Source organism: Thalassophryne amazonica, chromosome 16 (assembly GCF_902500255.1).
Source record: "Thalassophryne amazonica chromosome 16, fThaAma1.1, whole genome shotgun sequence".
In the NCBI taxonomy this organism is placed as follows: Eukaryota; Metazoa; Chordata; class Actinopteri; order Batrachoidiformes; family Batrachoididae; genus Thalassophryne; species Thalassophryne amazonica.
The window spans coordinates 4,720,362-4,743,363 of record NC_047118.1 but is presented as its reverse complement, the minus strand read 5'-3'; the positions used below and the strand labels follow the sequence as shown (position 1 = coordinate 4,743,363).

Here is a 23,002-nt window from a genome sequence, read left to right as displayed (position 1 = left end):
TTCACATTCACCATCTATTCTACTTTGGAGCTTGTGTTGCATCGCTAATGCCGTTAGCCCAACTTACATTAGCAAGCTGGGGTAAAGGATGATGTATGGTGGAGATGAGGAAACCTGACTACGTCGCAGGAAAGGTCAAGAACCGTATGTAACACAGACACTTGCGAGGCTCTGCTGCAAACGTACCCTCCTTTAAGATGCATCTACATCAATAACGCCGCTAAAAATAGGCCCTGCGTTATTTCTGCATTTCTAAGTATGGCACACACGTGAACGATATTTTCTGCCATGTCGGTAAACTAATCCCTCCCATCTGCCCTGTCATCACCATGCCAACAGACAATCAGTCAGGCCAACGCTGGACTCTTAATCATCAGAAGAAGTTATTTAAATACATCCACACTGAGCTCCTCATCGGGGTCCCTTTGGACTATTAAGCGTATGAAGTGTGTGTAAATTATTCAACAAATCAATGTGCAGAAATTTGACTATCTTCATCGTCAATGAAGGTCAAACACATGCAGCCACCATTTGGTTGTGATGGTCTGCTGTGTTTTCTTTGAGAAGGTTGCGGCACTCGTTTGGTGAAATTTTCTGCATTCATATTCAAGGAAAAGTGGTTAAATTAGAGCGCACTCAGAGAGTGTACACCTCCGCCAAGGCCACGTGGCCCTGAGTGATTTAAACATCTTCAGCATCCTGGATAACAAATTATGTTCTGGAACAAATTCAGCATAAAATCAGTGAACATGCTCTCACAACATTTTGTGTTTAATGTTGCTATCGCAGAAAATATTCCTCTAGATTTCATTTCCAGAACATATTCTGGATCATGTCCAAAATTTATTTCCTAGAACATCATCTCCTTGTTGGAGGTAATGTGAACACAGACAAAAAAAAAAAAAAAACTATATCCAACAGCTGGATTTTAATATACAGAATGCTGTAATTGTTCTTTAAAACCAAACAATAACCCATAATCAATAAGTAAATATTATAGACAAAAAGAAAGTTTATTTATTTTCAAAAAACAATGTTAGAAATTGTACATCCTATTGCCATTTTGAGATATTTTTACGAAATATTTTCACAAAATACGTTGATGAGTTCTGAAAAAAAATTCATGCTGAGTGTGCTGAATATCAATATGATAAAAGGGATTCTGCAGTTTATTATATTTTTAGACTAATTCAGAAAAACTGTTGCCACAACAGTTAATGACTTTGTTTCTCAGACACCAATATCCTCGGTTCAAATCTGCCTTCATCCTATTCTCCCAAAATTATTTTCATACTGTAAAATGTACTGTATTTCCTGTATTTATATATTTTTGCTGGATTTTATTTACTTATTTATTTTGCAGAATTATTCTGGCAACCACAGCTGCCAGTTTTCTTCCCACAATTTAGATTTTTTTTTATTATATTTATTTACTTTTTACAGTATTTGTTCCCTTACCATCGTTGTAATCGAGCTTTCCCGACAAAAGCAGCAGTTGTAGCCTTGAAGGAACCTCGGCCGGTTCTGCAGGGTTCAGCCTGCATGTGCACTTTGATAATGAGGAGCAGCCTGAGGTTTTTCTGGGAATTACAGGTCCAGATCTGAACCCGTCTGCACATTGCTATTCATTCCCATCAGGTTGCTAAGCTCAAAGGAGTTCTGGTTTTGCTGGACCGGCGCTCTCCTCTGCTTGCTTTGCTCTACCCTGAGGGCTCCTGTGGGCCTCTCTACATTCTGACAGAATCATTAGGATTCTTTTCAGAACAGCAGTGAGATATGAAAGGAGCTCCACAGCACCAGCACAGGCTGTTTGGATAAAACAGCAAAGAAGGAGAAGCCCTGAATGGTGTTTCTGCTGGATCACTGATGAAGTTCCCAAGGGACAATTTATAAAAATGGACTCTTGTTATGACAGAAACCAGACCCATCTAGTAGCATCAAATCCGATGCCGCCCTTGAAGGCCTAGACTTTGTTGCACATGGGTCCATATGGCCAGCGTGTCACGCAATGAGCGGAGATCACACACAAGAACAAGTGATGAGATGAGACCTGGCGTGCAGGGTTCCAGGCCTGGATGGGGGGCGGGGGAAACAGATATTTACCTCCCTTGTCGTGGCACATTCCTCCTCTTTCTGCACACATCATGTCAGCCTGAACCCATGTGTTTTTCTGAAACAGCTGCCATGTGTGCAGCACGATCTGGCAATTGCACCCCACTAAACAAACTGATCTGGCAACTGTACCCCAGTAAATAAACTCACAGTGAAGACATGAAAGACTCCCTTGTTTTGATCATTTCCTTCCTAACTATATCGTCTCCATTGTCTTCTCTGCAGATCCTCTCTTCCCGAACTATCCTCCGACCACCTCTGACCTGGCTCTGCCCCCACCCTCCTTCAGCGAAGACTTACTCCCCGACGGCTCCGACAGCCCACCGCCGGGAGAGACAACCACGTCCAGTGCCGGCTCACCTCGCTTTCTGGGACACGGCCTCAATGAAAACGTCATCCCCATCTCCTGCTCCATCCTAGCTGCTGTAGTGGTCGCCCTGGTGGCCTACATCATTTTTAAGGGGTGAGGCTGGACGCAGATTTAAGGAACATTAACTTCTGTTTGCTATCCAAGGTCAACAGCAGCGAGCGGTGATGGAACCGATCTTAATGGGCGAGCTTATGGGCCATACCATCACCTCGGGCCCACAGAGAAGACAAGATGGTAGCTAAAGAAATATTCAGGGTCTAACTGCAGACTGAGGGGTTTTGACCCATTTCTAGAGCATCACTCACATTTCATCATGTTTATTTTATTGTAGAGGTCAGAAATCCACAAATGCATTTTGGAGGACACACAGCCAAAGTCCCAGATGTAACATAGCTCCAGTATTAAACTCAGCTAAAACATTGATTGAGAATGCAGACCAGAGGATGTATTTATTAGTGGATTGATTAGAAGACTGCAAATTAAACAGCCAGTCAAACAAGTGCCTGTTAACAGCGCTGTGCATTTTTACACTCTCATGCACCACTAGAGCATGCAGGGGTATTGTTTTTAGCAACATGTGTCTATTTGTCTGTAAAAAAAAAAAAAAAAAAAAAGAGCAGATGGCTGTGTGTTAAGCAGATGAATAAATTGGACCCAACATGCAGACAACCAAACACAGACATGAAATAAGTCATTTTATTAAGAAAAAGAAGAGTTAGAGATGAAAAGCTTGGGATCTGTCAAAACAGTCCAAAGTGTATCAGACGTGGGCGTAGAGTCAGTGTGTCTGAAGGCTCAGCGTGGGCAACGCCAGTGACGAGGCTGGGCGCAGCCGGCACTGGAGTAGATGATTGATTACAGGTGATCAGCCATGCCCAGCCTAAGACTGACCAGACACACAGACACGCACGGGGAGGGGAAGCACCGCAGAGATTACAAAGAGGAAACTGTCAAATCCAAACAGTGGAGCTGGACAACCATGACATGGACTGAGGTTCGAGTCAAGAGTGCTTTTTGAGGTCGGACCAAACTTAATGGAATGACTGAGCATCAGCTAAATACAGAATAATCAGTTCAAAGTCAAGCTCATGGAGTTCAAAGTCAAGCTCATGGAGTTCAAAGTCAAGCTCATGGAGTTCAAAGTCAAGCTCATGGAGTTCAAAGTCAAGCTCATGGGCCAAGACCAAAGTTTGGGTCCATTACTTACATGGGTGTTGTTTACAATGGCCATTACTAAAGATATACCAGTGATTACTTCAAAACATGGATGTGAAGTCATATATATCACCTTTCTATTGGTCACATGAACCTATGACATTGGGAAAGGACAAACGTGTTCAACTAAAACATTTTGGGCACAATATGGCTTAAACATAGTTGAAGGGTTGCATGTGCATCAATAATGAAGTGGCTCAATTTTGTGCAAATTGGTCAAATGTCAAGGACACAGAACCATATATTTTGGCAGTGGAACCCCAGTGTTTTCTTGGAGCCCCCCAATTTGTATATAAGAAAGGGTCACCACCCTGCAACCCATGGAAATGCCTGCACACACATATTGCATTTTTTGGTTTGGTAAATTATTGTTTTCCCCCCATTTCTCTTTGGTTAATCCAAAGTAAAACTACAGCACCGCACTCACAGAGCACAAACTTCCCAATTACACTAAATTCTACCTTGGAAAAACTTTCAAGGTCAAAGTCCCGTTAGAAGTGACTTTTCATGAGCTAAATTAGATGTGATAAATGACATGAGCATGTATTTAGTTCATGCACTTGAATCAAAGTGTTTTTGTGGTGTTTTTTTTTTTTCTTCTTCAACTTTTCAGTTTCGGAATTCTTTTCCAGATAATTTTCACAGAATATTGGTAATCTCTGCGTTGCTTTTTGACACTTGGTTTCCGATTGATAACTGGAAGACAAACAGACATAAAATTGGAACCTCCATCCAATTTTGGTGGTGTAGGTAAATCCATAACAGAAAAATGAGAGTGATTGAGGCACTTTTGATTGAGATATTAATGCAAAATGTACACCAAAATTGACTTTTTAATATTAAATTCAAATGTCCACAAAATCCACAATCTGGATCAAACTGTGTCAGGTGATAGTGAGTACCAGTCTGCACCTCCCTTTCAAATATGAGAGTGATTGGGGCATATTTGATTAAGATATAATGTAAAATATAGATTAAATTGGATTTTCAATGATAAATTTAAATGGCCACAAAATCTGTAATCTGGATCAGGATACCATCCTACATAATGCTCTCAAATATGAAAGAAATGTTATCTTTTTGACAGAATATTTGAAAATTCATTCAATGTTAAAGATCGGGATTTTTTTCCAATTTTCCAAGATTTTTCCTGGCTTTGACCTATCAAGATATGAATCCTCTGTAAAAAAAAAAAATTAATAACGATTTAAGAAAAATTGTGGGCTCCAGGGTGTTCATAAACAGACAAATGGGGCGAAAACATAACCTTCTCCAACTTCGTTGTAACGACGTTGTAACGACGGTGTGTTTAATTCCTTAGATTATCCAATCAATGAGATACTGTAACTTTATGTTACATGTGAACAACAAAGCATTTGCATTATGATGGAAAGCATCAAGCATGTGGAGCAAATATTATCTGGGCTTTTAAACAGTCACGTTCAGTACCAATAAAACATCTGACTTCATACCCAGAACACATGGAGCAGTTTTCTTCAACATTTGCATGGAGCTGGAAATTTGTCCCTGACCTCTGACTTTGATTATTGACCTAACTGGCCCAAAGTTAAATAACTTCTTTCCTTTTTTAGGCTCAGTGTACTTGGCAAATTTGATTAAATTTGGATGAGGTGTTCTTAAGATATCTTGCAAGAATCCAGAGTACAAGCATACATCCGGTGCAGCACTAAAAATAGAGCACTTATTCTGCTACAGCGATCACATGCTGTTTTACACGATATTTGCTGTGAAACCCAAATACCTGGAAATCAGATGGATACATCACTGCCATATTCTGATCTACATCTGTCATCCTCCTCTGCAGATGGAATAGCTGCAAGCAGAACAAGCAGGCAGCAAACAACCGCGTGGCTACAAGCAACCAGATGGTGACGCCAGAAGGAGAGAAGCTGCACAGTGACAGCGGCATCTCTGTGGACAGCCAGAGTCTGCAGGAGCACCAGCATCAGCACCAGCATCAGCAGGCGGAGGTCCAGGCTCAGCAGCGCTCACACATACAGGAGCACATTGGTAAGGCAGCATAAAATGAGTCATTTTATTTGATTTAGACAAACACTGTCTGGGTAATTATACAACAAAAGACTTTCTGAAGCAGCGGTTGCCCAAAAAAATAATATAGCCAATGGGATTACCATACGTAATTTAATAATATATGCCTAATTCTGCAGTGTAAACATGGTTTAAAATAAATCATCTTCAAAAGATAATCACTTTTGATTTAAGTGCTCTCAGCTAATAGACACACACACACACACACACACACACACACACACACACACACACACACACACACACACACACACACACACACACACACACACACACACACACACACACACACACACACACACTCCCACTAATTAAGCAATCACTCATCATATCTGTAACCTGCTTGCAGGTTGCACAAAGTGCACCACAGCAGTGATCCTGACGGCCATAAAACATCCAGTTGTAGAACTCGAGCACGATACAACTGAACGTTAGTTCAGTCTTTAATTTCAGCAAACAGTTTGATCATTGTGGCTCCATTTTCATCAAGTGGCAGAAATGTTTAGAGCCCATGTATCCAAGTGTGCAAAGTGCTTCATAAATACAGTTTCAAAGACAAACAGCAACACAGAATAAGTAGCAAGGTTAAAATGGAACACAAGACAGTTAATGCAAAGAAGGAATGGTGAGTCAACAATGGAAGGCACGCACACACACACACACACACACACACACACACACACACACACACACACACACACACACACACACACACACACACACACACACACACAATAAATGATACATAATGTCTTCAGAAAGTCACAGTTTCACATGTGAAACACTAAATGAAATAAATCCTTCAGAAAACCATTTTTTTCAAAATGTTTCAAACACTAAATAAACACTTATTCATAAATTATACGCATGTTTCAAACTATTTAAATAATTCATTGTTTCGCAGTGTTTCAAAATTATGCAACTTCCTCATGCAGTTGCTTGAGAAAACATTCATTTTCAAAACACTAAAAAGTCAATTGCTTCGGAAAATAGAACTGAATAGAATTGTATTCTATTCTGAAAATGATCCATTGTCTCACAATATCTTAAACCTTAAATAAACAGTTGCTTTAGAAAATATTCTGTTTCAAACCATTCAAAACCCAAATCAGACCATTGTTTCACAAAATGATTCATTGTCTCACAATGTTTTAAATAGTAAATAAACAGTTGCTTGTGCAAAAATATTCATTTTTGAAGAATTAAAAACTAAATAAATCACTTGCTTCAGAAAATGATTCATTGTGTCACATTCTTTCATACAACAAACTAGAAGCACTCAGAGAGTGCAAACCTCCACCAAGGCCATAGGGTCACTGACCCTAAAGAGATTCCCTCCTTGGCACAGTGATCTATTCAACAATTCAGTGTTACAACCAAAACTATGATACATACACTTTTCTTTCCTGTATATTTGACATCCTTGACCATGAAAACATACCACTAGAACTTGGAATCACTTTTATGTCTTTATTAGTTCAAAAGGTTATTGTATAAAAATGATTTTTCGGTAATGGCAGTTTTCTTCTGGATCTAGCTCCATAACATTTGAAGCTACATCAAATCTGATGACACCTTACTGAATCAGTACAGATTCAGCTAAAATTTGGTGTTAGTTGTGCATCTCTAGCTTCATTTGTCACCTCACACTGACACATTTTCTATTTTCCCTATATTTTTGCATATTTCTGGATCACCAGATCCGGAATCTGGATCCAATCATCACCAAACTTTGTTGTTTGATAGAACATTTGACTAAGTTACACCCTAATTTTTTTCAAGCCTTTCTGCCTTGTTTTTGTGGAGTTAGAAACTAGAATGTCAAAATTCCCCTCATCCCGCAATGGTGAAGAATCCTTTAAAAAATTCCTGGATCTGGATCGTGATCCGGATCACCACTAAAATTTAATCACTTGTTCCTCTTGTCATGTCCAACCACTCCACAAAATTACATCAAAATCCGTTCAAAACTTTTTGAGTTATCCTGCTGAAACAGACAGACAAACAAACAAACTCTACCGAAAACATAACAAACAGTTGCTTTAGAATATATACACAACTTCAAACATTCAAAAGACTTAAGACTGTTGCTTCAGGATGTGATTCACTGTCTCACAGGTTTAAACACTATATAAACAGTTTCAAATTGTTCAAAACACTAAATAAGTCAACTGCTTCAGAAAAAGATTCATTATTTCAGTGTTTCATACTCTTAAAAAAAAACTGCGTTAAAAAATATACACAATTTCAGACCATTCAAAACAACAAATAAGACCGTTACTTGTTTCAAAATGCTACAAAAAAAAAAAACATAAACAAGTGCTTTATCAGATATTCACAGTTTCAAAACATTTCAAAGACAAATGCGAGTGTTTTCTTCACAAATGCAGCTGAATTGCTCCAGACCCCAGTTACTGTGTACGTCATTGGCCCATCTCCCCCACTCTCTTTTTCTTTCATGGCTAAATTGATAAAAAATCCTTTCTGCAGGATTATGTGAAGTATCCCAATATTACAGTGTTATATGAGTTTTAGACCAGAAACAGTGTGAAACAGTCAGAAAGAGTTTGTGCTACTGACTGACAACCACACCTGCTCCTAATCCATCATCCATCCAGCATCCACAAAGCTTCCAGCAGGTGGCAGACACATCCAGTGATATATTCTATAAGCAAAAAAAAAAAAGTTGCTTTTTGGAATGTGTGATGCATTGACTTTCATCATATTTTAATGTGTTTGTCTTCATTTTAAGATTTTTTAAGTTGGTAGGTTACAAAATGAGCACTCACGGAAAATTCACTGCAATTTACAGCATTTTTCCTTACTGCTGTCACAAACTGGATTAGATCCTGACCTTACTCATGGGTATCGCTCTGAGGTGACTTATTTTATGATTTGGTGCTGTGTAAATAATTCAGTGGTGACATCTGGTGAACAGTGAGACACCCCCCCCCCCCCAAGACATCATTCCTGGTGATGCTCCTGGCTGCATAATGGATTCAATCCTCAGTTCTTTGTTTTCTTTAGTTTTCTTTGCACTGCTACACTTGCATCACACTACAAAGCTGTGTCTTTGTACATTCTTAAGTGTGCACGAGATGCACACATTTCCTCCACATGCTCTTGCACCGACATGTGGGAAAAAGCATGGAATTTGTTTGGTTCTTTTTGGCGATATGCATGTTTTAGAGACCTGATGTGTTATTAGATTAATTTGATGACTCTAAATTCTTCAAATAGAAAATTACAAACAGAGTATTGTGCACCTGTTGATCTCGCTGCCATACATTTCTATTTCTTACAATGAGATCCCAAATTATCTCAGAGCAGAAACACATTTCTGGGAAATGAGATCAAAAACAATAATTTTTGCAAAGATCACAACTTACACCTCGCTGCCAGGACCAGACAGGCGAGGCTGCATTTCAAATATATGAAGACCTGATGTCCTCCTGAGGAATCTTGGACCTTAGACAGTGGAGCAACATGAATGTGAGGCACGTACTGAACATTAGCCCAGGACAGTAATCGCATATGTCTGACCTACAGCTGCCTTTACATGCCTCTGTCTCTATATTTGTCTCTGGGTTCTCAAAGTATTTTGTGCAGGATGGACTTTGATCTCACAGAAGATGTTGAATATCTCTGGAGATGACGTGACAATCAGTCAATCGGAGAGGGTCTTGTCTGGCTGGAGACATAAAACCATTATTTTCCACTTTACTGACATGTCATAGTGTAATTTACAATGTGCTTCATGTCTCTCTATTACTACATCAATAACAGCGGTGATTTGTCTTTGGACTCTTGGCAATGTCACTCACTTAATAAGCTTTAAACAGGAAATAGAATAAAAGCGTAAGCTGCAGAAATGCGACGTGACCCCTGTGGAAGACGTGATGCTCGAGGCTTTTCTGTAACACTCAAACACGGCATAAATTAAATTGATGAAACCAGTACGGACTCTTTCTGCCATTGTTCTTTTCATCTGTACCTGTTGCAGTCAGAAGAAAAGAAATTTGCCAGCAATCTTTTTATTCATTTCACGCTTCTGAGGATTTTAATCTGAAAAATGGTTTCAAAAGAACAGAACTGTGATAAATCCAGACTGCTAATTTTCATTTCATTTTTCTTTTTGTCTCATACCCTCTGGGGGGGGGGGGGGGGGCATGTGTACGTTCATTCCATCTATATACCCGTCACATCCCTTGTCGCCTTAACAACGCATCAGTGCTTCCAGGTATTCCTTTTTTATGAGATGCACGCCCTCTGGATGGGAATCTTTGACAGCTTCATGCATGAACGCTCTGTGACCCTTGGGACAGTTTAAAGTAGGTCACAGTCAAAGGGTTGTTGGTGTGATTATCCATCGAGGCTTCCAGGTCTCACTGGGTTTGCACTTGAGTGCTCTGTGACCCCCCGTGACGTAATCAAACAGTTATCCCGACTGTAATTTTCCGCCATCCATCGCAGCAGTTAAGTGCACTTGCATTCAGGCTGCAAAGTTCCCGGTTCAACGCCATTTTTCTGTATAATTTGGAATTATGTCAGGAGGGGCATCTGATGTAAAATACAAGTGAAAAAACAAGGGACAAGCTAAAGGGACTTATGATCCAGGTCTGGGTTGCAGTGGGAGCGGATCAAGCAGCTCATCCCACACTTCCCTGTCCTCACCTAAGTCCTGTAAATGTTCCCCAGGGATCCAGACGTGTTCCCAAGCCAGCTGGAAAAAATACACTCTCCAGCATGTTATGCTTCTTTCCCTGGACCTCCTCCCAGTTGGGCGTGCCAAAAGTAGGTCACTGTCCAAACCTACCTGGATAACTCATACATGCATTCTAAACTAGACATATTAATGATTGGGGTATCCTTCAAACTTTGAAGTATTAATAACACTGTACACAGGTGGGGGACACAGATGTTTAGCTCACCGCTGCATCCTAGCAAGGACTGCTAGGACACAGTGGTTTCCTAAAAAGCTAATTTGTTTTGGTGTTTTATTTGGGTTCTCAGTTTGCAGAAATTCTGTACATTTCCATTTCCCACTTGAAAAGCACAATGCCAGCTGGACACTGAAGATGAGAAGGGGATCGCAGTGAGAAAGATGTTAAGGCATAAGAAGACAACCGCCTCATTAACCCTACATTGAAACCGTATGATTCATTAGAAGGCGTTGTGAGACGTGAACCAGGCCTGGTTCCTGTAGCCTCTCCAAAAGCCTAATCCGGTATCAGTGTTTAGCCTCTGCTAATTGGCTTTAGCTGGAGAAGAAGCCATTAGAAAGGCAACCAAATGCTTTGTGCTGGGGGTCATTAGTTGTTCCACCATGAACAGCATCTATTAAAATATTGAAGTGTGTGTTAATACGTGCAGTAAATTCATGATAATCGTAGGGGGTTTCCTGTATTAAATGAACCGCAGTTTACTGACGGCTAATGTAATGTGGACACAGTGAGTCAAAACAAGCCAAACAACCTCTTAAAAAAGGAAATAGAGGAGTGAAAGCACCCTGTGATTTGCCTCACAGCACTCAGAGGGTATTCCCCAGTGAGTGGAACGCTGTCTCATCACCTTCTCCTCATCTCCATTATAATGAGCCATCTATCTGTGCGGTGCATCTTCCTGCTCCCACTACCTCTTTGCCACCGACTCCAACCCCTAGAATGATGCACATAGAAAGACCTCAAGGCCCCATCATCCATCCATGTGTTTAGGTCCGGTGTTTGACCTCACAATCAAGGCAAAAAGGAGTCACCACGACAGAGTGTGTGAGAGAGAAAACGATGGAGCAGGGACACGCCCCTAAATGGAGAGGGATACAGGCAGGACCAGGTAGACGGTTCATAATAAGAAATTCAGGCTGTCCTTCATCAGGATAAAGAGTCTTCATACAAAAATATCCCAGAGGGAGGAGAGTTTTTATGACTTTGCAACAATCACCCATCAAAGACTTCAGTCTCACTGAATGTTTGTGATTAAAGTTGAGGGAACAAAGGCAGCGGTGAGGAGGGATACTTTCTTCACTCAGCCAAAACATGAAGTATCTGAGTCATGAAATTAATTACTAATCCACTTTCTGCAGTACAAACAGATGACTTACACATTGAGGCAGACAGAAAGCCGGATGTTCTGTTTTTGTCATGGTGGAACTACGCCAACTTGGATGAGTGTTTCATCAAAAGGGAACAACTCTGAACTTAGAAGGCTTTTGGGTTGATGTTTTTAAGATCCCAGATAAGGCAGAGCTGGCACCCACACTGACCACCGCAACATTGCAGAGGACGCTGTGGGGTCAGAAACGCAGTGAAGAACTTTAACATGACGTTAAACTTCTTCACTGTGTTTCACTGCCTGAGTTAGCCAGATTATTGCCACATTTGTATTCAGACCTCAGCAAATCCCACTGAAATCTGGCTCAACCCACCTCTCTGAGACCCCGTTCAGACTGAGTTTTGCAAGCCAGTTTGGGTTTTTTTCTGAATTGGAACTGTGCAAAACGGATTTAAGTCAGATTGTTTTGGGGTTTAACTCTCTGGGGTCTGAGGGCATTTTTTGGACAGTTCACTTGCCTGGCATAGCTGTTTTATTGTTGCTGTTAACAGCTCTCCCTGCATCCCACAATCAGGTTTTATGTCTCTTTTTTTCAGGACAACCTGTTCTTTCATAATATATATGCTTTAGTTGTGTTTTATAAGTGTAATAAAGGTTTACAATAAAAAATAAAGGGAAAAGTAAAGTGAAAAATAATTTTCCACACACATTTATTCAAAACACACAGCAAACTATAATAAACAACTATATTGACACTTTATAAAGGTAATTTGAGGTCTTGTGTGAAAGGCTGTACAACAAAAAGGTTCAAACAATAAACACAAATGCACATTTTGAACAATATATACAAAATGGTCTATGTGTTTATGCTCCAGTCTGAGGAGCGGTCCCTCTCCCTCACCCCATTGATATGGTAAACAGTGCTTTATGCCAGAGGGAGAAAGCCACAGTTATCCAGTAACATTCAAATGCAAACTAGTGGAGCAATCCTGATAGTTACACACTCTTTGTTTGAGCACGTGAGATTGTCATGCAAGGCTCTCTGTCTGCTTTCACTGTCGCTGTGCGTAATGGCACAGGGTGCAATGGAGGAGTTGGGGGCTATGCAAACGGGCCAACTAGTAAGATATCACTCCTGAAAACGATCTTTGGTTTATCACGTGAGGTAAATCTGGCATACGATTGGATTTTGGAAAACCATGTGACAGTGAACCAAATCCGATTGGACACTCACATTCTGCACGTCATCACACAGCTTCTATGAGGAGTACAAAGATGGCCGATGGTGGATTGAAAGTCTGTGGAGTTAACTTTTCAGCAAAAACAGTATGTTTCTATCTCATATCATTAAAAAGTTATTTATAATTTAGTAAAGCTTGGTCTTAGCCGTTGTATCAGACGGCGTCGGCCACAGAGGGTTAAGGTGGGTTTGAGCAGGATTTGCTGGGGTCTCAACACAAATGTGGCTTGAATCTGGCCAGCTCGGGACCTTGATTTCACGTGCAGCCACAGTGTCCTTCTCCAGTATGCACTCAGTAAAACAATCTTTTTTGTCCACAGCACACAGAAATACACACCATCACCATCAGAGAACCGTCACAGTGGCTGTTGCAGCAAAATGTATGTGATCTGCAGTGACAGACTGCAGGTTGATGATGTAAGGTTAAAAATGTACTTTTTGTAATGTTATTAATTCATTCTTTTCTGAAATGCACAAATTCACATGTATCTGTTTAAAGCCAGGCAACTCTCTGCATTTAAATAATCCATCAAGCTGTCCAACAAGCAGCAATAACACCCCCCCACCACACACACACACACACACACACACACACACACACACACACACACACACACACACACACACACACACACACACACACACACACACACACACACACACACACACACAATATGTATTTCGCTTGAGCTGGATTCAGTTTGGATGCATGTGTAGGATGAACCAGATTTGAAAAACAGAACTGACCACTATCCAGCCAGAACCCAATTTGGACTGAATCTGGCTCAAGCTGGATTGCAAATCTGAGTCTGACTGGGGCTGAATAAACTGTTGATATGTTCAGCTGAACCAGAACCCTGTATATATTTTTATATATTCGCTGCAGTGCTAACATGTTGCGCAGCAGCTTCATCGAAAACTTGTCCATGACTGCTGATGCATTTCCATCCAACTTTGTATTTTTAGTTAATTATAATGGGGGTTTAAGATTTTTTTTTTTTTTAGGTTTGTGTGTGTGTGTGTGTTCTTGTGAGTGCTATCTGAAAATTTCACCACAGTCACAATCAGCAACTTTCAAAGCTTCAGGAAACTCTCGGGCGTGATTAGAAAGAAAGACATAAGTAACGATGTCGAGCTGCGACAGAGTTCAGGTTTCACGTCAGACTGGACTGAAACGGTTCACTGAAAACACAGCAGCTTGTGATGACTCTTGGAACGAGGTTGGAAACTCCAACATGTGGCTGTTATTATCAGTCTTGAAAATGAAGGCAAATGCCAGTTCAGGGAGGGTTTGGTCCAGGTTGGAGTGTGAACGTGTGCTCCTGCACGCTGCACTGGCTGTCACGAGCGTCTCTGTCTAAAAAAGGAAAGAAGAGACGGCAGCAGCAGCAGTGTGGACCGTGGCACTGTGACAGAAAGGAGGACACAAAGCGAAGTTGGAGTGCATTACAGTAAGAGGACAGTTACTGCACCCTAAAAAGATGAGTTTCAGGCCAAAAGAACAAATGAGTGATATAGTGGACAGTAGAATGATGTAAGTGGACAGTCGGGGTTGTCTCTTCTGTACGATATTGCCGCTGGCGCAGAGCATCCATCAACCCCAGAAAACACCCAGTGGATTGTCAGGCCTTCTCAGAAACGCCTCTGCATTCCTGATGCATCTCTGCAGCTTCACTCAATTGACAAAAGGTTGAGAGTTCAGTGACAAAATGCAGCATTTGTGTCCCATCCTCACTGAGTTAATGACAACACTTTAACAGGTTAGAAGCGGTGAGGGACACCACAGGGCCGCCTGCAGTAGGGAGGGGTGTTATTTCAAAAAATTTGGAAATCTATAAATGTTTGCATGGAATATGGAAATATACACGGAATAAACCATAACAGTATAATTTTTGGGTCATTTGGTTCCAAAAACCCATATGGAAGGAGAGTTTGAAAATTTCAAGTAACGCGTGTGTCGTATATGTGCTGTTGATGTAGAAAACCACTCTGTTGCTTATAATTAGTTCACTGTGGCCATGTCATTCTTTACATGTGATGATTATACTCAACTGATGTTCCTGAAATAAAACCTACATATATTTTGTTTGTTACAATTGATCGTAACATATGTACTGAAATTAGGTTTTTTTTGTCAATTACTCTTAAAAAAACACCATATAGGCTTATTGTTACTATAGAAGTTGAATATAAAGTTGGGGTCAAGCAACATTTGGAGCCAAATTTCAAGTCTCTAGTTGCAGCGGTTCTCAGGATATGACATTTTCGTCAATATTTTTGGCGATTTTTGAACCCGATATCTTCACTGGCTCCGTCCATATGGGTTTTTGGAACCAAATGACCAAAAATTTATCCTGCTATGGTTTATTCTGTGTATATTTCCATATTCCATGCAAACATTTATAGATTTCCAATTTTTTTGAAATAACACCCCTCCCTACCTGCAGGGTGCGCAGGGGAGACAAGATTTCTTTGAGTTTTTTTAAGGTTTTCCTGAGGGTAGAACAAAGGGTTCTTCAGAAAAGCTGAATTTTGATGCTCAAACTGAACTTTACACTCGTAGATGATTTGTTTGTTTGATTTTTTTTTGTTTGAAATATTTCTTTCGAATATCAAGGCACAAAAATAAATAACAATAATAATATAAATAATATAAAGAAAAGCATAATCAATGGATATTCAAAAAGGAGTGAGAAGAAGTAAAACTTATTTACTTCCACCCCTTGTCCTTATGTAAACAACAATTAACTTATATATCACATGATATATGCATTAATACATATAAACACACACATAGTCAAATACATTCATCCATCAGCACATGTATCGTCCCACATGTAAATCCACATGTACCATATAAACATAATACACAGAAACACCACAAAAAAGACCAGCAAAGCAAGGAAAGAAAAGAATTAAGTAGAAATAACCAAAAAACAACAAAAAATAAATAACAACATTTGCCTCATACCTTTTGAAAATCCTATTTTTATACAGCATTTTGAACTGTCTCATATTTGAACATTGCTTCAATTCCACAGTAAATCCCTTCAGAAGTCTCAGCCCGCAGACTGATCGACAAAAACGTTTTCTGGTTGTACAAAATCTTGGTTCTTTAAAGTTACATTTTCTCCTTAGATTGTAATCTCCTTCATGATTTTTGAACAGTTGCTGAATATTCCCCAGTAATAGATTATTTGTTGCTTTGTACATTATCTGTGCTGTTTTAGAGATTTACAGTTAAATAGATGGAAAAAAAAATGCAATTTAAACTGCTGGAATTCAAACATGAGATAACTGTGATGTTGGCAGTGAAGCTGAAACCTGGTCTCATTCTTAAGACATGAATTGGTCACAATTTGGCAGATCCACTTGGCGCCAATACATGTCAATGGATGGCACCTTTTTGACAAAATATGGAATTTGGATTTCCATGCTGAGTTGTCAAACTCTGTTCAAAGTCACACTCATTCACATTCATTTTGAGGGGGTGGGGGCTGGGTGGTGGTAGAGGGGGTGGATCACGCATCGCAAATCCTTAGCATGATAAATCAAAATGTCGCCGTTCAACATTAAATCATAATTCAATTAAATGTTTGACTTTGAAAACCTTTTTTTTGAATGGTTATGGTTTGAATTTTAGTTTGAAAACTTCTCAAAAGTCAGTTTCAAGACGAGGCATTCCCACACCCAACTCACCACATATTGACACAGAATCCTTCTTGTGACAAAGTGTCGAGATGTGATGAGAGTGGTTCCCCTTTTTCCATCATTTAGTGATGTCCAGCGTAGCCCCTACCCCAAACCTAAATTTGGATAAATGTTCTCTGCTGTGTCGAGGGATGTCACAGGAGTCAAGCACCTGCTGTATGTTAACCTGCTACCCTGTGTGTCACCAAATGATTCTAAGGCGGGTACTCAGTGTGTCGCATGTTGACAATAAGGGGTACTGAGCAAGCATCAGTGCAGGACAAGCTGGGAATAAGAGTGTGCTGTTCAAGTTGTGTAATTTCCAAAATTTTGCTATCGTTTTGTTACTCACAAAATTAGAAGTGCATATCATATTTTCCAGAGTATAAGTCGTCCGTCCATCCATCCATTTTCTTCCGCTTTATCCGGAGTCGGGTCGCGGGGGCAGCAGCTCAAGCAAAGCCGCCCAGACCTCCCGATCCACACACACTTCCCCCAGCTCCTCCGGGGAACACCAAGGCGTTCCCAAGCCAGCCGAGAGATGTAGTCCCTCCAGCGTGTCCTGGGTCTTCCCCGGGGCCTCCTCCCAATGGGACGTGCCCGGAACACCTCTCCAGCGAGTCGTCCAGGGGGCATCCGTAAAAGATGCCCGAGCCACCTCAACTGACTCCTTTCGACGTGGAGGAGCAGCGGCTCGACTCCGAGCTCCTCCCGAGTGACCGAGCTCCTCCCCTATCTCTAAGGGAGCGCCCAGCCACCCTGCGGAGGAAACTCATCTCGGCCGCTTGTACTCGCGATCTCGTTCTTTCAGTCATGAGCCAAATGTCATGACCATAGGTGAGGATCGGAATGTAGATCGATCAGTAAATCGATTATTTTCCAGACTATAAGTCGTACTTGTTAAAAATGCCTCTTGAAGAGAAAAAAACCCCCCCCATATATAAATTGTAATGGAATATAAGTCATAAGCCTTTTTTCTATATTTTCAGCTTTTTAATTTGGGTTTTTTGTGCATTGTGGTAGTGTACTTTTTTATTATTAACATTTCTTCTTTTATTATTATAGTTTATTTTTTGGTGCTTTGATTCCTTGGAAAATCTTTACAGTCATTCTAATTATTATTGTGAATAATGAATGTGTGTTTGTGTTTTCTTTTTTTTTTTGGTATTTAAGTCGCACCTGAGTATAAGTCACACGACTCCCAAACTACTAAAAAAAAAAAAAAAAAAATCTATGACTTGCACCATGTAAATGAAAATATGGTAGGTAATGAAGACCAATTCATTAAAATTTGGTCAATTTTGATGCACCAACTCTATCCCAAAAACAACTTTGCCTGTGTAATAAGCCATAGATGTGTCTGCCACCTGCTGGATGAATGGTAGTACAGAAGCAGGTGTGTTCTATGAAGACATATGCTGAACGTATCAATGACGAGGGTTTGATTCCAGGTGTGTCCACTTGGGGCCAACTGTTTGTGTTCTTCACCACAGAGGCTACTGTATTTTGATGTGTTACCCCACCCATCACACACTATTGACTGACAAAGCATCAAAATGTGCCGTGCAGAGGAAAATGGGTTTTCTATATTGGCAGCAATAATTTGAAATGGGTGACCCTGACCAAAAGGTCTTGAGCTGCACTTTGATAACATGTCCTGCTTTTTGACAGTCCTCAACTGCTTTGGCATTTGACATTAGAACAGTTAGAACATGCATAATTGTGTGAATACCAAAAATTTAAAGTATACAAAAACAAAATAATAATACATTATTACAATAATAATACAGGGCTTAATTCAGGGAAACTTCAACCTTAAACATCACCACAAACCATCTGCTGTCTTCTTACCAGAGTTTGACATATTTTTTCCCCATTTTTCCTCTGCAGTGGTGCGGGTGGATGGTGGGTCTCAAAGTAACTCACCACCCCCTGAAGTCTGAGGAACAGGAGGAAGAAGAGGATGTGTTAGAACTGCAGACAGGAAGAAGAGCGTAGAGAGCCGAATCGAGGACCAAAAGAAAGCCGGAGGGGCCCGACAGGGGATGCTAAAATGACTGTCAAGCCACAGCATCACCCATCAAAGACTTGACTTCTACGGACCTCTCGGTACCTTTGGGAGCCACGGTCGGGGCCAACTCTCTCTACCACTGTCCCTGGACACAAACTGTGTTCTAATGTCACTTCAGCTGGAAAGCTGTAGATACCTAACAGTAGATATGCCAGTATTTAATGAATATCCCAAACTCAGTATCTAATATGTCAATAAGAGACAAGTAATGACTAACAGACAACCTGATAGACCCCCTGACCCTTACTAAGATTTTCTCTCCCAAAATCTTTGATCGTTTCCTATTAAAAGGATGTGACTGAAAGCTAAATAGGAGGACGTACTCTTTCATCCTAGCCTTCCCGTTGTGCATCAAAAGACTGAGGCAGCTTTTCTGTCTCAGCATCTCTCACATCTTCCTCTCTGTCATCTCAATGTGGCATCCCGCTCTCTGATAATCCTCATCTCTCCCCATATGATTCACTCTATTAGACACCCAATACAAAACCCAGCTCGAGCGCCGCGAGTCGCTCCCAGCATCTTCTGAAGTTTCTTATATCGCAGATGCAATTCAGAGCATGATGTCTCGTAAGAAGACAGCTGTACTGTTGTCTTAGATCTGCTGCACAGACTGACGCACGGTGCAGGGAATACGCTTTTTGCTTCATTCATGCTACAGCCATTGCATGTCCCCTTGATGAATCCGATGCCACCACAGCGCCTCCAGGTATCATTTTTCTCTCCCATTTGTGGTGCATCATTGTCATTTTGTGGCTTGAGTTCCACGCCTGATTCAGCAGGGTGCAACATGAATGAAGCATCTCTGCACGGCTGCAGCGCCCCTGACTCATGCTGATGTCTTGAGAGAAGCTCTGATGTCATCTCCAAGGCTGCTCAATAAATGGATGCAAAAATGAAATCGGGACTACGAGGTCTGTCAATAAAGTATAGGTCCTTTCTATTTTTTTCAAAAACTATATGGATTTCATTCATATGTTTTTACGTCAGACATGCTTGAACCCTCGTGCGCATGCGTGAGTTTTTCCACGCCTGTCGGTGACGTCATTCGCCTGTGAGCACTCCTTGTGGGAGGAGTCGTCCAGCCCCTCGTCGGAATTCCTTTGTCTGAGAAGTTGCTGAGAGACTGGCGCTTTGTTTGATCAAAATTTTTTCTAAACCTGTGAGACACATCGAAGTGGACACGGTTCGAAAAATTAAGCTGGTTTTTGGTGAAAATTTTAACAGCTGATGAGAGATTTTGAGGTGATTCTGTCGCTTTAAGGACTTCCCACGGAGCGAGACGTCGTGCAGCGCTCTCAGGCGCCGTCGTCAGCCTGTTTCAAGCTGAAAACCTCCACATTTCAGGCTCTATTGATCCAGGACATCGTGAGAGAACAGAGAAGTTTCAGAAGAAGTAGGTTTCAGCATTTTATCCGGATATTCCACTGTTAAAGGAGATTTGTTTTAATGAAAGACGTGCGGACAGGTCTGCGCGTCGGGACGCAGGAAAAACACCTCTGTGTTGATAACCATTTGTAAAATCCAGGCGGCTTTTCATGACTTTCAGTGCGGTGAGTATATGAGAAATTGTTTAACAGCTGGACATGTTCCAACTTGTCCTTAAGGCTTCCAACAGAGGTGTTTTTCCTGTGGCGGAGCGTCGCGGCGGCTGCGAGCCAACGCTGCAATCCGCCCGCACGTCTTTCATTAAAAAAATCTCCTTTAACAGTGGAATATCCGGATAAAATGCTGAAACCGACTTCTTCTGAAACTTCTCTGTTCTCTCACGACGTCCTGGATCAATAGAGCCTGAAATGTGGAGGTTTTCAGCTTGAAACAGGCTGACGATGGCGCCTGAGAGCGCTGCACGACGTCTCGCACCGTGGGAAGTCCTTAAAGTGACAGTATCACCTCAAAATCTCTCATCAGCCATTAAAATTTTCACCGAAAACCAGCTTAATTTTTCGAACCGTGTCCACTTCGATGTGTCTCACAGGTTTAGAAAAAATTTTGATCAAAGAAAGCGCCAGTCTCTCAGCAACTTCTCAGACAAAGGAATTCGGACGAGGGGCTGGACGACTCCTCCCACAAGGAGTGCTCACAGGCGAATGACGTCACCGACAGGCGTGGAAAAACTCACGCATGCGCACGAGGGTTCAAGCATGTCTGACGTAAAAACATATGAATGAAATCCATATAGTTTTTGAAAAAAATAAAAAAGACCTATACTTTATTGACAGACCTTGTATTTAAGATGAATGAACCGTTGACAACAAAAAATTCCATGTGTGGAGTTTTGCACTTATACAATAAGTGGAAAATTTGCACATGCACTCTCAGAGGAAAATGACTGTGTTCCATTTGCAAAGATACCCACCGCCACCACTTGGCATGCACACAGTCACATAATCAGTCTTGCGCACACGTTCACTGCCTGATAAACAGTGTTGAGTCACTAATGCACTGGCGCGCACATCAACGCAGGACCCATTAGAGAGTGACACCCTGACAGACAGTTAGCAATTACTTCAGGGTTTTAGCTTCATTCACCCTCTGCTCCGCTCCGCTCAGACACCTCTCGTTGGGATTAATGCAGAGGGGGACTCGGACACCTTTGAAGCAGCAACGTGACATTACAGATTCCTTATCTAAGTCCAGGGCTGCTGACATTTACTACATTGCCACGGTGATATAAAAGCACTTAGTCTGAGCTCACTTCAAAGACTCATTGGCACCCTTTATTGCGCTTGGCCCCCATGGCTTGCACTAACTCTAATAACAATCCACATGGATATCTAGTAGCTGAGACTGACTGCACTGCTTTAGCATCCCTGTAGGGGAAAGTCTCAGGGTCCCTCTTTGTGTGGTGGTACTTAAACCTGTAAACAGAACTGTGAGTGTTGCCTGTAAACAAATCTGTAGCTACAAGTAGGTAGGTAGTTCGATAGGTAGGTAGGTAGAACTGTAAACACATGGGTTGAAAGTTACAGATTGTTAACGATAAGCAAATTGTAACAATTTAGACACTGGCTAACGGAAGACTATGGAGTGTAAAGTGTCATGCTATGACAGATTGAGGAAACTTGAGTAACGTATACGAAATTTTGATATCTGTTCATGTTTGTTTTTGTTCTCTGCAAGTCCATTTGTTATTTGTGAATTCGCTAATCCTTGCCAGCTGATGTTGAATGGTGAATCTATTGAAAAGTTTTGTGCGTGCTCAAAACTTAGAGTGGACATCAGATGGAGAACTTTCTCAATGGTTGGGCATTTGTTTATCATTTTGTCCTCTACTTGTGTGTTACTTCTATGACACTCATGCATTCATATCCTGTGGTTGTCCAGTGATTCAGTGTGGCTTCTGATTGGCCAAAGCTCTGGCATGGCTTGTGAATTCAGCACCAGTTGAAAGAGGAAAGTTCCCAATGCAGCAACATATAGCAGGGCACACCGGATGGATTCTCTTGACACAAGGGCATCACAGAGGAAGAAGGTCATGTAATATGTCCTCACCATTGCAACTGCACTGAATGCTGCCACAGTGTAGAGGCACATGAACGTAGTGAGGAAGTATGACACCATGCACCCTGAGCGAGCCGGATCCTAGCCACATTTGCGTTCACAACTCTGCGAATCCTGATCAAATGTGGCTCCACCCCAGTGTGCATATATGTCTTGAAATTGTGAAAAATCTTTCTACGGAATGTGCTCTTTGTGTTGCCAGTGGAAACATGATGTCATCCATCTGTTAAAGCCCAAAATCCACCAGAGACTAATTGGTTAAGCAATATTTGCCATTGGACAAATTATTTCAATCCATTACTAATCAGTTTACTCAATCGGCCATTGTAAAAGGACTGTATATATATATATATATATATATATATATATATATATATATATATAAATATATATATATATATATATATATATATATATATATACGAGGTCTATTAGATAATAAACCCACCCTTTTATTATTTTTTTTAACTATATGGATTTGAATGACGTGCGATTACACCAATCATGCTTGCACCCTCGTGCGCATGCGTGAGTTTTTTCACGCGTGTCGGTGACGTCATTTCCCTGTGGGCAGGCCTTGAGTGAGATGTGGTCCCACCCTCTCGGCTGAATTCCTTTGTTTCACACGCTGCTTGAGATGGCGCGCATTGCTTTATCAAAATTTTTTCTGGACCTGTGAGGA

The 23,002-nt window shown here is 41.1% G+C and overlaps 1 protein-coding gene across 1 annotated transcript in view; it reads left to right on the top strand.

Annotated features, from left to right (window-relative positions):
• ngfra (nerve growth factor receptor a (TNFR superfamily, member 16)) overlaps window positions 1–19,720 on the top strand; it is a 65,681-nt gene extending 45,961 nt beyond the window's left edge. The window contains exons 3-5 of the mRNA XM_034191098.1: window positions 2,338–2,575; window positions 5,523–5,728; window positions 18,639–19,720. Coding sequence (XP_034046989.1) covers window positions 2,338–2,575; window positions 5,523–5,728; window positions 18,639–18,691 — 497 coding nt within the window. The 3' untranslated portion in view covers window positions 18,692–19,720. The remainder of the gene's footprint in view (window positions 1–2,337; window positions 2,576–5,522; window positions 5,729–18,638) is intronic.
• The last annotated feature ends 3,282 nt before the right edge of the window (window positions 19,721–23,002 follow it).